Source organism: Microcebus murinus, chromosome 7, assembly GCF_040939455.1.
Source record: "Microcebus murinus isolate Inina chromosome 7, M.murinus_Inina_mat1.0, whole genome shotgun sequence".
NCBI lineage: Eukaryota > Metazoa > Chordata > Mammalia > Primates > Cheirogaleidae > Microcebus > Microcebus murinus.
Window position 1 is genome coordinate 29,322,060 of NC_134110.1, and position 16,334 is coordinate 29,338,393.

The 16,334-nt window shown below is 42.3% G+C and overlaps 1 protein-coding gene across 2 annotated transcripts in view; it reads left to right on the forward strand.

Moving 5' to 3' along the window:
* Positions 1-3,711, forward strand: part of TRAPPC9 (trafficking protein particle complex subunit 9) — a 609,198-nt gene extending 605,487 nt beyond the window's left edge. For both annotated transcript variants that reach the window (XM_076004998.1, XM_076004999.1), the window contains 2 exons: positions 1,859-2,082; positions 2,883-3,711. In XM_076004998.1, coding sequence (XP_075861113.1) covers positions 1,859-2,082; positions 2,883-3,050 — 392 coding nt within the window. In that variant the 3' untranslated portion in view covers positions 3,051-3,711. The remainder of the gene's footprint in view (positions 1-1,858; positions 2,083-2,882) is intronic.
* Positions 3,712-16,334: the final 12,623 nt, after the last annotated feature.

Genomic DNA, 16,334 nt, shown 5'->3' on the forward strand with positions numbered 1-16,334 from the left:
CCCTCTTCCCCCTCCCCCTCTCCCCATTTCTCCCTCCCTCTCTCCCCCTTTCCCTCCCTACCCACCAACTCCCTGGAGCCCCTGATATTCCTGCAGGAAGATCAACTGAGGAGACGCAAATGCTCCCAGAGGTCATTGTCCTGCTTTGGGGGGAGGGTTTGCTTGGCTGTTCCAAGGCCACTCTCACTTTCCTCCTGACCTGTGCCTTCCAGGACCCTCGTGAGGTGGGGGGCACTCACCTGTACCCCTGTACAGCCCTGGAAGCCACTTCTCAGATCCCCTGCCAAGCCTCCTCCACCCTAGGAGGCTGGTGAGTCACATTCAGAATGTCCTTCTGCTAAACGCACTCAGAAACCTCCTCCCTAATGGCACAGACCAGTGTTCTAATCTCCCGTTTATCATTGACCTCATCACAAACCATGCATTAAAATAAGGACACGGCAGACACTAATTGCATAAGAATTGCGTTAGCTTAAATCTCTCTCACACGTACTTTGGAGAACACTGATGTTCCAGGCATCCTTCTTAACACACCACGTAGGTAAGGTTCCTTGTGGTCTACCAGGCCCTGCAGCCTCCCTGCGAACCAGGGTTTCTGGGGCCTGGCTGGCAGGAGGAAACTGAGGCAGAGAGGCTCTAATCCATGACTCACTGGAAACCAGGAGAGTGGCCCTAAACAACAGACACTTGTTCTCTCTCAGTTTGGAAGGCTGGAAGTCTAGTGTGAAGGTGCAGCAGGGCTCTGTAGGGAGGCTGTAGGGAGGCTCCTTCCTGCCTTGTCCAGTTCCTGGTGGCTCCAGGGGTCCTTGGCTTGTGGCCATATCACTTCACTCTCTGCCTCCATCTTCCCATGGCCTCTTGCCACATACCTGTGTTTTCTCCTCTTATTTTCCTCATAAGGACACTTGCCCTTTGCTATAGGGTCCACCGTAATCCAAGCTGATCTTGTATCAAGATCTTTAACCTAATTACATCTTCAAAGACCTTTTTCCCAATAAGCTCACATTTATGCATATCTCTTGGGGTCACTGTCTGACCCCCCATGCAGACCATCAGCTCATTTCCCTGGGAGGGAGCACACCTCCTCTCAGCCCTACCACCCAGCCTCAGGCCCCTTGCCTGCTGCTGCCGGGTTAGGGGGTGACCTCCCTATCGGCAAGCCCCTGGGGTCTGTGAGGGAAGGACAGAGGGATGGGATAAACACTCCCTGTACCTAGCAAGGCTTGTGGATTTCAGGCCCATGCCACTCCCCATGAGCACCTGCTCTTTGGCATGCTCTGTGCCAGCACCCAGGACAGAGCGGGTGAGGAAGACATGCAGCCCCTTCCCGGGGGTTGCTGGAGGGAGCAAGTGATAAGGCACCCCCACCAAGGGTGTGAGACGGAAAAGGGACCCTGGGCCTGCCTGTGCTCCAAAGCACGCCTGGCCTGGGGTGCTTAAGAGCCTGTGGGGGCCCCTTCCATGTCACCCCTGAGGTTTCTGAGTCTCTCACCTGAGCAGGAGCCCCTGACTCACCGGAGCCTGTGGCTAGAGCTGGACCCCTTCTCGGTGGCTGTGGCAGGAGCATCCAGAAATCCCTCCCAGACCCCAGATGGACCCGGGGGGCACAGGCACCCCCTCCTGTGGGATGTAGACTCCCTGAGTTATAGCTCTGCCCCTCCATGCCTATCTCTGCCAGGCTGCCCTTCAGGATACCAGGGATTGGTCACGCATCTGCGTCCCCAGCGCCCAGGCTGGCACAGAGTGGGCGGCAGCCTTGAAGAGGGAAGGAGGGAAGGAAGAAATGAATCAGTGAGCTAGCGGGGGAGGCCAGCTGGGCCGTGCAGGCCAGCCCCTGACTGTCTCATGTGCCTTTCAGATGTGCTAGTGGACGGACAGCTGTGTGACCGTGAGGAAGCAGCGGCCTGCCAGGTGGGTGACCCGGTGCGCCTGGAGGTGCGGCTGACCAACCGGAGCCCGTGCAGCGTGGGGCCCTTCGCCCTCACTGTGGTCCCCTTCCAGGACCACCAGAACGGCGTGCACAACTACGACCTGCAGGATACCATCTCCTTCGTGGGCTCCAGCACCTTCTACCTGGATGCGGTACGTGGCGGTGTACAGGGTGGCCCTGGAGCATCCAGCCACGCTCGGCCCAGGCCCTCACAGTCGTTGGCCACGTCTCCAGGCAGCAGGCTTTGGAGTCTACATGTGTCAGCAGGCGCAGAGGCTCTGTTGCCATGTGTGCTAACACTGCGTCTGCCCAACTTGCTGTGAGAGCTTAGACAGCTTCACCTTTCTGTCCCCCCGAGCCCTGGCTAATGAGACCGGGGCGATAATACCCTCCCCCTGAGGATTGCTGAAGGTGCTAAAACTGGCAGATGGTGGGGGCTGTGCCCAGGACAGAGCTGCTCAGCGTGTCAGACCCCGCTGCATGGTGCCACAGCGTCACCATCGCCTGCACCATGCCAGCCACTCCTCCTGCTCAGAGGGTGCTACTCGCCCAGCCCCAGGGACTGACGAAGTGCACAGAGTGCAGGCTCCAGTGCTCGCCCCCATGGCCCAACCCGCCTCTGAGCGCCTCACTGTTGCCCCAGCACAGGCTCACGCTCCACTCACTGTCACCCCAGCCTCTCCCCACACTCCCAACCTCACTGAAGCCCTGGACAATTCAAGGAGGCAAAAATGGGTAGCTACTTTCAAAGACAAAATCTGAGGCTCAGAGAAGCTCAGCGACTTGCCCGAGGCAGCACAGCAAAGAAACCCCAGAGTGGGCACTGGAGCCAGGCCTGGGCAGCCCTCGTATCCCCACAGCCCTACGTCCAGGCAGGTCCATAGGGCTCCTGATGGCTTTGCAGGCTCCATGCTGCTGGTCTAGGCTAACATCACTTCCTCCTCTTGCTTAGGTGCAGCCATCAGGCCAGTCGGCCTGCCTCGGGGCCCTCCTCTTCCTCTACACGGGCGACTTCTTCCTCCACATCCGGTTCCATGAAGACAGCACGAGCAAGGAGCTGCCACCTTCGTGGTTCTGCCTGCCCAGCGTGCATGTGCGCGCCCTGGAGGCGCAGGCCTGAGCCTGCCCTGGTCCCTATTCCTGACCCAGCCTGGCCCCCCACCCTGTGATGGGCAAGGTCTGCCCTGCAGCTCCTGTCTCCTCCTCGCCCACCTGCCCCCGTCCAGCCCTGCCCTCCCCTTTCTCATGCAGCATCTGTCCTGGGCTGAGTGGGACCCATGGACATGGCAGCCTCACCCCCTTGCCCCACTGTTCACCCAGCCCCCCGCACAAAGGCTGTAGCTGATTAACCCCAGAGGACGGCACCCACCCAGCCCAAGTCCACGGGCCCCTGCACCTGCTCCCATGACCTGGGGACCCCAGCCCTGCTCTGCTGCTCTGACCCCTTTGGCTTTAGGAAGAAAAGGTGAGCATGAGGGTGGGCCCAGCCCAGTGGGCCTGGGGAGCCCCCCTCCCTTGGCCCTTGGAATGCCCTGAGGGCTAGTTCTCTTTCTAGAGGCTCCTATGGGCATCCCAGGCAGGAGAGATGGCACTGTGGGTGGTCATGTGTAGATGACCCCAAGAGGGGTCATCTGCTCACAGCAGGCAAATGTCCAGGCCTGTGCCAGGTGTTCTGAAGCCCAGGGATGTTTGTGCTCTAACCCTGGGCAGGGCTCTGGATGCTGCAGCCTGTGTGTGTCTGTGTCTGTACCAAGTACTTCAATAAAAGGCCCGACTCCCTCCGCCACTGCTTCCCTGTGTCTGCCTAACCACTGTGCTCTGGAGGCTGCCCCCACCTGGTCAGCAGAGGCCAGATCCAGGAAGGGATGGGGTCTTAGCTAGAGTTCCCCTATAAGCAAGACAGGAATCTGGGCCCAGGCAGTTTGTCTTGGAGGTGGAGGGGCCTCCACAGGGGATTGGCCAGTAAAGGGAGCACTGTTGAGCCGCTACCACAATGGGCAAGTAGCCCTGAACTCCCCAGGGAACCTTGGGGAAAGAATGAAAACACACACCTCAGAATCATCCCACAGGGTGAGCACTGAGGTCTGTGTGTGCCAACTCCCAAGAGTCATGGCTTGGGGGCTCCTTCCTGGCTGTGGTCACTCCTGGCACTGTAGCCTGATGCCTGCAGGGGTGGCTCAGAGGGTGGCTCAGAGCTCCTCAGCACCCAGCGAGCATCAAGGGCCCCAGTAGACACCAGCCTTGTCAGGAGCCCCGGGGCACTGAAAACCCACAGGAATACTGAGGGTCAGGTCTGGGCTTACCCAAGGCCACTTGGCCAAACAGGCAGAACCTGGAAGGGGCTGCCCTGGTCCCCCATAGGGCAGCGTGTCATCTTGGCATCAGGCACCTGTGGGCTGGGGGAACTTCCCAAGGGCCTGAAACTCTAGGCTCTTGCCTCTCTGGGGAGAGCAGGGTCACTCTGCAGCCTTTGGGCCCAGGGAGTGGCTTTCTTGGCTGCCTATCTGTGGCCTCCTGTTGTCACCTGGCAGATGGTGGGAGAGCACTGCCATGCCATGTGGACAAGGGTTATGTGGTGTGCAGGTGCCCAGCTGCCCCCCGCCCCCAAGTCTCTCAAGCACATTCATCATTTGCCTGTGGCTCAAGGCTCCACAGGGAACGGAACCAGGGAAGGTCATCCATGGTGTGGGCTAGGGACCCTCCCCTAGAGCCCTCCCCACCAGGGCAAGTGCAAGTGCAGGGTGGCCTGGCCACTCAGACTGTTTGTAAACAGAAACAATATCTGTGTACATCAACATGGACAGATCCCCAGATTAGGCTGTTGAGTGAAACAGCACATTTCAGAGTAATGGGTGCAGCCCATCCCACTCGTGTGGATGATGTCCCCCCAACTGTGCATTTTCTATGCATCAGAATGTGTCTATAGAAACATGTTTAAAACATGGAGAGGACACGTACCTGTCTTAGAATCATGACCTTGACTGAGGTTGCAAGTAACACCTCATCTGGTGTCAGAATGAGGTCAAAGGGGACATTGGTAGTGTTTTACTTTTTTTTCAAATGTATAATAGATCGATAAAAATGTAGATACAGATATAGGTAAAGATATAGATACAGATATGGATATAGATACAGATATGGATATAGATACAGATATGGATATAGGTAAAGATACAGATATAGATACAGATATAGATATGGATGTGGATACAGATATAGATACAGACATAAATACAAACCTAGAAGAGCTAATATGGAAAACTCTGGCAGTATTTGATTCTGAGTGGCAAGCATATTGATGATTATAATTCCCTTTTTAAGTTTTCTACCTTTTTTGGTTTCCAAAAACACAAAAAATACAACAGCTACCAGAGAAGATGCTGAATGCCATGAGAGAGGAGTCACAGGGGCAGGAGGCACAATTGTCTTCTCAGAGGAGAGAGAGTTAGAAATAACCCAGGCACCTGGGAAAATGACCCAGATAAGGTCTGGCTGTGATGCCCCCAGGCCCTTCCCATGCCTGGGGCACCATTGCTGTCCTGGTGGAGAAGGTGACCTGGAGTCAGGGCAAGGAAGGCCCTGGGTGTGCTGTGACTACACAGAGCTTTGTTGTGGAGACGTGGGGAGCCAGGGAACCATTCTGGGCAGGGGTGCTGTTTGCTGGCATTCCTGTGGCTGAATCATTGTGGCCGTGGAGCTGTGTTAGTGTGTGGAGGCTGAGACAGAGGACCCAGGACAGGTGTCACAGTAACAGCGCAGTGTCCTCTTGGTTCTTCCAGGGGCCCACGGTGTCAGCTCCTCAGAAGTCCTACAGCTGGTACTTCCCTAGGCCCCTGGTGTATCTAGAAACCTCTTTCCTCCTGAGGGCCAGCAGAGGCTGAGCCAGGAATAGACTGTGTCCATTTCACTTCACCAGCTGAGTGGGTTGGTTTTGCCCTTCTGATACTTGTTCCCTGTGGGCAGGACAAGCCTGCAGTGCCCCCGTAATCACCCAACCGTCACTCTCTGTCATCTGAAATTCACAAGGAAGAGCAAGGATTCAAAGGAAGATGTCTGAGAAGCTGAATTCCAGCTCAGCCACTTGTCAACTCTGTGACCTCAGACAAGTTACTTAAATTAAGCTTTGATTTTTTTCATCTAAATAAATGCAGATAAAAATACTTGTTTCCTGGGTACTTTTAAAATTAATAGTTAGTTTGAATTAGTCTCCTTAATTTCCCTAGCACATGATAGCAACTTCTCAACAAATACTGGTTCTCCTAGCCTAGCCTTCCCATTGCCTTTCTTTTAAATTCCAACCATATGTCATGTGCCTGAAATTCCAGAATTCTCCTGGACCCTTAACATGTGACATGGCTGTGCCCCATTGGTCCCCTGCGCAGGTTAATGCACTAGGTAACATGAAGTAGTATAAGGCAGAAGTTTCTAGCACAAATGCTTAAATGAGAAAGAGTCTACATAATGAAGGAGTGAATTGTTTGTCACTAGAGGTATTCAAGCAAAGGCTGGACTCATAGATGGTTTCAAAATATGTAAGCATCATATGTGGCCTCTGAGCCTGCCAGCCAAGACAACCACTGTCATTATGACATCTTAAGAGCCAGCCATGGTTCCAGTAAGCAGGGAAGAGAGAGTGAGATTTATGTAGCCACCTGGCTCCTGGGGTCTCCAAACTATGTCTTAAGGGATTAAGACAATAAATACAGATCAAAAAAGGGTTTCAGCATGAGGGACTACAGACCTAGACTAGGGGTCCAGAATAAGCCTCTTACTGAAAACAACTAAAAAGCCTCTTAATGAAAACAACTAAAAACATGTTTATAAGTACATCTGTGAGCCAGCAAGAAAGTAGGAAATAGCCCAGTACCTGCATGTAGACAAAATCCAGAGATGTGAAGTGTGCACTGATGCCAAATTTCATTTGAGGGTGCCAATATTGAAGCATCAATTTTTGCAGACTTACGAAACTGGATGAAAGAAGAAAAAGTACAGGACCCACCACATGGGGAATCTAATAGGAGACTGCTCCCCATTAATTTGGGGGCCAAAGGATTACATCATTAGCAAAGGATGAACTAAAAATAATCCTTTTCCCACTCTACTTTGAGAGTGGAAATAAAGCTGTCCTGCCTTGACCTTTTGATTGCAACCTTAATTGGCCCTCTCATGAATTTACAGTCTGAAATGCATTCCCTAAATGCCTCTCCCAAACCTCAAGTTATTAATTTCAAAGTGGTCCTAGACAGATAGCACCCGCTCACACACAAATGTAGCCGACATCTTACAGAAGTAAACACATCCTTTCTGGAGGAATCCACTTTTATCCCAAACCTACAAGGATTTCTATCAACATGAATAATTCAGAATTTATAAACAAAGAAAGTCATTAAATACACAAAGAAACAATGCATCATGAGGGAGAGCCAGAATATAAAAAACCAGACGCAGGCTTGAAAAAGAACCAGATATTGGGCTTATCAGACATAGTCTACAGGACAAATATGCTTAATATGGTCTAAGAAATTAAAAAGAAGATTAAAATGGGCAAAAAGCTAGAACATCATAAAAGAAACTCAGGACTTCTATAGCTGAAATGAATTGAAATAAGATTTAATGAATAGGTTGAAGAGCAGATTAAACCCATTTCAAGAATTAATGAATGAAAGATAGAATTGAATATGTTATACAAACGCATCCCAGAAAAACCAGAAAATATGAAAAAGACTTAAGAAAACATGGAGGACAAAGTGAGAAGCTCTCATATATATCTAACCAGAGTTCCTGGAGGGCAAGATAAAGAAAATAGAGAAAAGGCAGTATTTGAAGAAATAATGACTGAGGACTTCTCAGAACTGATAAGGACAAAGATCTACAGATTCAGGAAGCCCAACAAATTCCAAGTAGCATAACATTTAAAATACAAAATTGACCCATCATAATGCAATTTCAGAAAAAATTGCTCCGAAGGGATTATCTTAAAAGGATCTAGAAAGACAAGACAAATTACTTTCAAAGAAGTGGCTATTGATTGACAGCTGACTTTTCACCTGCAACAATGGAGTACAGAAGTTAGTGGGATAATACCTGAGAACTTGTGCTGAGTAACAAAAATGCTATACAATAGGTGGAACAATGACATTTTCATATAAACAAAAATGTAATTTTATACCACAAAAATTTCATTAAAGGGAATATGAAAGAATGAACTATAGGCATAAGGAAATTGATACCAGATGGAATGTCAGAGATGCAGGAAAGATGGGAGAACAAATTAAGTGATACATATGTGGGTAAATCTAAACTAGTATTTACAGTATAAATAATAATTGTGAGCTATGGAGTTATAATAGAATTAACATATATAGCAAAATAATGTAAATGATGATGGGATGATTGGAATTAAAGTATTATAAGGCCATTTGATTTCAATTTCAAAGGTTCAAGTGAAGGGTAAAGACGTTGATTAACTTAGACTTGGGCTTTGGTGCTTTAATTATGGAAGTTTAAATTTCTGGAGTAACCAATAGGAAAATAGCATGAACAACTTCTAACTTGGTGAATTTCACAAATTAGAATAAGGAAAACTAATCAACCAGCCTAAAAGAAAACAAGAAATGAAAGAAAAAGAACTATTTCTTCCCTTTGAGATACATAGGTATGTATTTAAAACTTCCTTACAAAGGTCTTTATACCATATTATAGAAAAAAATGAGGCACAAAGCAGTTACAATAACAGCTAGAAAGTGATTATAAAATAAATTATAGAAATTATGTATATAAGCACTTACACTTAAAATAGACTGTTCCAGAGGAAAATTATACAAAAATGACAAAATCAGATTTATGTTTTACAGCACACATTAAAACATAAGGATACAGAAGGCTGAAATAAAATGGTAAGAAATGATGTACTAGAAAGTCATAATGAAAAGAAATTCTAAGTCAAAGAATAAATTACTTCTAGAAATAAAGATAATAATGTCATGATGATAAAAATGATAACTCACCAGGAAGCTATACTAACTCCAAATTTGTATGCAACCAATAATATACCCTCAAATTCATAAGGCAAAACCTGACAGAATTCCAAGGAGAAATACATAAACCCACAATTATAGTGGAAGATTTTAACACACCTCTCTCAGTAAATAAAGTATCTAGAAGACAAAAATTATTAAGGATATAGAATATTTGAAAACTTTAACAAGTTTTACTTAATGGACATACATAGATTATTTCATGCAACAGTTATTGGAAAACATTTTTACCAAGCACATGTGTTATGATTTGCTTTATATCCCAGTATGTATTGTAAGTCTATGTTGTTATATAGATCACATTCTCTGGACCTGATATGGTTAATTCAGAAATTCATCCACAAAAGGCTAATTATAAAAGTCTCATGTATTTGGAAGTTAGGAAACACTTCTAGATAACTCGTAGTTGAAAAAAAGAAATCACCATGGAAAGTAGGAAGTGTTGAAAATGAACAATATTAAAGTATATGTCAAAACTTGTTTGATTCAAATAAGTCAGTATTTAGAGGGAGAATTTATAAACTTAAATGCTTATAAGCAAAAGAAGAAAGTATAAAAGTTAATGAGCCAAGCACCATCCTCAGGAACTAAAAGTGATGGCAGTAGGGATCAAAGGAAATAGACAGATATAATAAAGATAACATAAATTAATAAAATGGGAAAGAAGCACACAATAGCAAAAAGCCAAAGGTTATTTCTTGAAAAAGCTAATAAAATAGATAAACCTCTGAGTATATTAATAAGAAAAGAAAAGGCACAAACAGCCACATTATAAATACAGAGGGAAGATCAGATCTACAGACAATAATAAGAGGATATTATAAAATAAGAGGAAATTATGAAGAACTTTATATCAATAAGCTTGAAAACTTAAATGAAATATAAATTTTCTAGAAAAATGTAATAAAATTTATGCCAATAAATAGATTGAATAATGCTAAAGCCATTAAAGAAATCAAATCAAGTTAAAAATCTTTCCAAGAAGAAAACTGTAGGCCCACATCGTTTTAAACAGTGAGTTTTAATAAACATTGAAAGAACAAAAAATAATACTGATACACAAAATATTTTTAAAGGTAGAAAGAGTACACATTCAACTATTTTTCATGAGGCTAGTACAATCTTAACGCCAAAACCTGAGAAACATAAGATGAGAAAGGAAATTTCAGGCTGAATCAGGCATCAGTGTTAATGCAAAACTTCTGATCTAAAATGTTAACAAACAGATTCAGTGATGTGTGGAAAAAGATAATGTATCATGACCAAAATGTCTTTCTTCAGAGAATGCAAGGTTGGTTTCACATTAGAAAAGCTATTAATGAATCCACCACATGAACAAATTAGAAAAATCATATGATCATCTTTCTAGATATGGAAAAAGCATTTGATAAAATTCAACATCCTTTCATAACTAAAAAACTCCCAAGCCCATAAAGAACTCTTAGCAACCTACATCTAGAAGAGTGTTTCCTTAATCCCATAAAAGTGTGTGTATGGAAAACCTACTCTCACTGTTGAGGCACTCTCTTTAAGATCAATAATAAAGCAAGGATGCTCATTATCTCCACTTTCATTCAACGTTGTATCAGTGGTCCACACTGGTGCAGAAAGGCAAAGAAAGTAACAAATCAAAAGCATAAAATCTAGAAAGGAAGGAAAAAACCTGTCATTCATTATATCATTGATAATATTAACAATCCTAAAGAATCTTTAGATTTATTAGAATTATTAAGTATTTAGCAAGGTGGCTGTCTACAAAATCAATATACCCAAATCCACAGCATTTCTGTACCACAGCAACAAACTCTAGAAAATAAAATTATAAATGTTACAGTTCATATAATAGAACTACAAAAAAATATATAAAGAACCTGTGGTAGGTAGAATAATGGCATCCCAGAGATGTCTACATCCTAATTCCCAGAACCTGTGAATGTGTTGGGTTGTGTGGCAAAGGGGAATTATAGGTACAAATAAAATTAAGGTTGCTAATCACCTGACCTTAAGATACAGAGTGTATACAAGTAGACCTAATGTAATCACAGGGTCCTTAAAAGGAGGGAAAGGGAGGCAAAGGAGAACCAGAGAGATGGAATCATGAGAAGAACTTAGCCCAGTGTTGTTGGCTTCGAAGATGGAGGAAGGGTTCATGAGCTAAGGGATGCCTCAAACTAGAAGCTGGAAAAGCAAGGAAGCAGATTCTCTCCTGGAGCCTCCATAAGGGGTGCAGCCCTGCACCCTTGCACCTTGATTTTAGCCCAATGAAATGTATTTCAGACTTCAAACTTTCAGAACTGTCAGATAATGAATTTGTGTTGCTTTAAGCCACTATGTTGTGATAATTTGTTACAGCAACAAAAGGAAACTTTTAATGCAGAACTCAAGAATAAATCTTTAATGTCCAAAACTTTTATGGAGAAAGTTATAAAAATTTACTGGAGGACATTAGAGAAGATCTAAATAAATGAGTTGGAACATGCCTTCTCATAAAGATGTAAATTCTCCGTAAATTGATCTACAGATTTGATGCAACACTAATAAAAATCTTAACAAATTTTTTTGGTGAAACTTGGCAAGCTGATTCTCACATTCATATAGAAATGCAAAGGTCCAATAATAGCCAACATATTCTTGAAGAATAAATCAAAATGTATCATTATGCTAAGGCAATTAGACAGTGTGGAATAGACAAATGGACCAACAGAGAGTCCGGAAATGAAGCCATGCACATATAGAGACAATGCATGAAATATTGCTATCACATACCAGCAGGGAAAGGATGGACATTTCCTTAAATAGTTCTGGGAAAGTGAGTAACCAGAGGGAAAGAGAGATGTTAAAGGCTACTACACACCATATACAAAAAAATCTAAGTAAAGACCTAAATGTGAAAGGCAAAATATAAAACATTTAGAAGACATTATGGATATCTTTTTTATCTTGGCATAGGGAATGGATATCCTAAATAAGACACAAAAATCACAAGTCATAAAAAAGGATGTTCAACTATATGAGAGTTAAGGACTTTTGTTTATTAAAATATAAAGAGAGTGGAAAGACAAGTCACAAACTGGGGGTAATATGATGATGGTCTGACACACTGTAATGAGAATATTCAACCTGAAAATGATATGCCACTTATGTTCACAGTCCATGGATCAGAGCAAGTTACATGGCTTCAGATGACTGAAAATGGGCCATGACTACCATAGAATGGCGTATAGTGAGCACCAGAAGTCTCTACCACTTCTAGTAAAGCTGGACTGGTCGTACACTATAACCTAACAATTTCACTACCAGGTATATACCTTAATGAAACTCGAGGTCTTGTGCAATGCAAGGTATATTCTGGGAGGTTTATAGCAGAATTGCTAATAATAGAATAAAAAGACAAAACCCATCTGTTGTATTGAGAATGAAACTAACAAATACATTGTGTCATATTCATATAGCAGCATACTATACAATGGTGAATATGCAACATGAATGCATCTCAAATATATAATGTTGAAGGAATAAAGCAGGAGACAGAAGATTACATGCAATGTGATTCCAATTAAGTGAAGTTCCAAAAGCAAATCAATGTGTTTATTAAGGATACATATCCAAGTTGAATCACACACACACACACACACACACACACACACACACACACCCCAAAGACATTAAAAAGACAAACAAGCAACGTAAAATTTAACACATTGATTCCCTCTGGGGAAAAGAATGGAGTTGGGAGGAGAAAACAGGGGGCTTTGGGAATTAGGTAATGCTCCATTTCTTTACCTGGACACTAAAAACTTCATTCTAAGTGTCCCAAAATTGAGATGGTCAATTCAGGTGATGAGAATTGTCAAAGAAGTGGCTTTTGGTTAGAAAGAAATAATGAAAGAAAGAGAGAAAAAAAGATCCTTTGGCACTGACCCTGCATACCAATAAAGAATTCTTCCTTCCAGTCAACCTTTAGAATTTAGTTTGTCATTTCAAACCTGCTGATTAATCACAGTTTGCTCCGGGCAGCCGCCCAAGCCAGCTTTTCTGAAAATGGGTGAAGTTGGAGCCCTGGGGCAGGAGCTCCTTCAGCACCACGGACAGAGACCTACGGCTGGCGCTGCAAAGAGGAGCCTTAACAGGATCTCAGAGAGTTGCAGAAGAGCAGAAGTCTTAAAAGTCGGGGACCAGGCCCCCAACAAACTTGTGGCAGAGCATGAAATAAAATCCAGGTCTCCTGATGCCTTATTCAGTGTTTGTTGTATTGTACCTGGCTTTAGACTGAGACTAATTATTGATCTTGGCATAGGGAATGGATATCCTAAATAAAACACAAAAAGCACAAACCATAAAAAATGATATTCAACTATAGCTTTTGTTCAACTAATATTGCATGGACCAGGAAGTCACCAGGGGACATGTGAGGCTTCCATATCTGCCACAAAAAGCTTGGGCTTTGCATCCAAGCTCATTAGAGTTTAGATTTGGACTCTGCCCTAGCCGTCTCAGTGCCCTGAAAAGTCACTGAACCTCTCTAAGCCTCAGTGTTGATTATAGCACCTTCCTACACAGCTGCTGGGAGAAGTCAATGATATTAGGTACATCACATGCTCAGCACAGTGACTTGTGCACTGTACTGTGCTTAGTTAAAAACAGAAAAATTTTCTTAGCCTTTCCCTCAGTAGATTTCAAATCAGAAAGGAATTGGTTTTATTATGGAATGTTTAAAAGATGCTCAAACAATATTGTCTTTTGGAACCTGCCTTGGAAATAAACCCAGTAAAATTTCCACATAAAATCTTGGCATTTCCCAAATGATATCAAGTTTCCATTAGATGTCTTGGTTCTGCCCTGTCCTGTTAATCTGAGCCCTCAGTGCACTAGTGATCATTGCCTAAGATGCCCTTACTTTTGCCATGCCAAGAGATTCTGGGAGAAGAGGGGTGACAATATCCTGTAAAATGTCCCCACAACCAAGAGCCTTCAGCCATACATTGCATTCTCAGAGCAAACCTGACTAGGCTAATGTACATTACCCTTTTGATACATTGCTGTATTCTATTTGCCAGTATTTTATTTAGAATATATATTTTTACCTATATTCATAACTGCCATTGTTATGAAGTTCCAATTATGTTCTATTATTTGTATTAAAGTTATTCTAGCTGCATGGAATGAATAAGGGAGTTTCTGTTCTATCTTGTTCTATGGCTCAAAATAGTTTAAACAGCATTGAAATGATTAGTTCTTTAGAAATTAGGTAAAACTCAGCTGTGAGCCTGTCTGATTCTTGTGTCTTTTCACTGATAGATCTACAATCACCTTCTGTAATAATATCTTCTATGGTAATTGGTCTATTAAAATTTCCCATTTTTTCTTTGACTGACTTTGGTAATTTACTTTGACTAGGAAACCATCCATTTACTTGAAGTTTCAATTTGTTATCACAGAGTTGCATATAAAATTCTCTCATAATTATTTTTATCTCCCCGATATCTGTAGTTATATTGGTTATGTCTGCCTTCTCATTCCTAATCTTGTATAATTTCACTCTTTCTCTTTCTTCATTCTCCATAATTGGACTCATGAGGGTTTTTTCTATTTTATTAGCCATTTCAAAGAACTGGCTTTTGCATTTACTTATTCCTTCTGCTATTTTTTAATTTTCTATTTCATCAATTTCAATTCTCATCTTTATGAATTCTCTCTCTTGTTTCTTTTCCTAATTTCTTAGTAAAAGTACTAAAAATGATTTATATTTAATCTTTTGCTTATTCTAGTGAAGGCATTTAAGGATGGGTGTTTCTAAACAGTCTTAACTTTGCTTCCTATCTTGTAATAGGAAGTGTTCTCTTTTTGTTTATTTTCCAGATAGTATTTAATTTCACCTTTGATTTTTTTCGATGATCCAGTAGGAACATTTTAAATTTTCAAGTAAAGTGTCTTGGGTTTTTTTTTGTTTGTTTGTTTTGTTTTGTTTTTTGCTCCCTATTATATATTTCTACTTGTATGGAATATAGCCTAAACATATGGCCTGTGAAAAACTTTGTTCTTATGGTCTTCAATTTGGTAACATTTTCTTTATTTTCTATTACATACTGATTTTCAGCCAGGTGTGGTGGTGCATGACTGTAGCCCAGCTACTTGGGAGGCTGAGGCAGGAGGATCGTTTGATCCCAGGAGTTTGAGTCTAGCCTGAGCAACAGGGAGACCACACCTCTTAAAAACAATGCATTCTCTATTGTATATTATATAAATATTTGCATTCATTGGTTACATTTTCCAACTCTGATGTCCTTCCTTTGGGGGGGTTTTGTTATGAAAAATTTCAAATGTACAGAAAAGCAGAGGTACGTATAATGAACACCACATATACATCATCAAGATTCAATAACTGTACATATTGCCATATTTTTTTCACTGAAGTATTTAAAAGTAAATCAATTATAGGCTTCATGGCATTTCACCCCTAGATGCTTAAGTTCCCATCTTTAATAAAAAAGTATGTTTCCCTATATAACCATGATACTATTATTATATAGGAAAAAGGTACAATGATGTCCTATGATCTTATAAAACTCTATCCATATTCAAATTTCTTTAATTGTCCATAAAATGGCTTCTTAAATATGATTTGTTCAAACTAGGGTGCAATCAATGGGCATGCAATGCATTGGGCTGCTTCTTTATTAATTGTCTAATATTTTCATCCATTTCTAATAGAGGCATGAAGTTATCTATCACTATAATATTATTTTTATCAAATTCTTTTTTATTTTCTAATAGTTTTGTTTTATATATTTATAGCCTCTTTGTTTTTTTCACCATCCAGGCTTATGCTATATGTTGCTTCATTGTAAAATGTTCTGATTTATCACATTTAAACATTTTAAACCATTTTTCAGATCAGTATCTGCCAGTCCTACTTTACTTTCATTTGCTTTGTTCTTGTACAATTTACCCAGCCATTTTAAAAAGATATTTTAAGAAATAATTTTGTTTTGAGTGTATTTCTAATACGTAGCTTATTATTATTTTTTTGTTTTGTTTTGTTTGCTTGTTTTTCTTGTTGAACCCAATATGACAGTCTTCCTTTTAAAGGGAGAATTCAGTTCTTTCCATTTAGAATATTAACTTTATTTATTTAATTAATTTATTTAATGTTATTCTTACAATAGTATCTTGTTGCTTTTTATTTTGTGCCACTGTTTTGTCCTTTCTCCCTGCCTCATTTTGATGTTGTGACTATTTTGTCTTTCCTTCCACTTGCTTTCCTTTGTTAGCTGGGGGAGTTAACTACTGCACCCGTCCACTGCCTTACGTACTCCTTTCCCTGCTTATATAACCAAACACAGATTTCTCTACTATTAGTTGAAAAT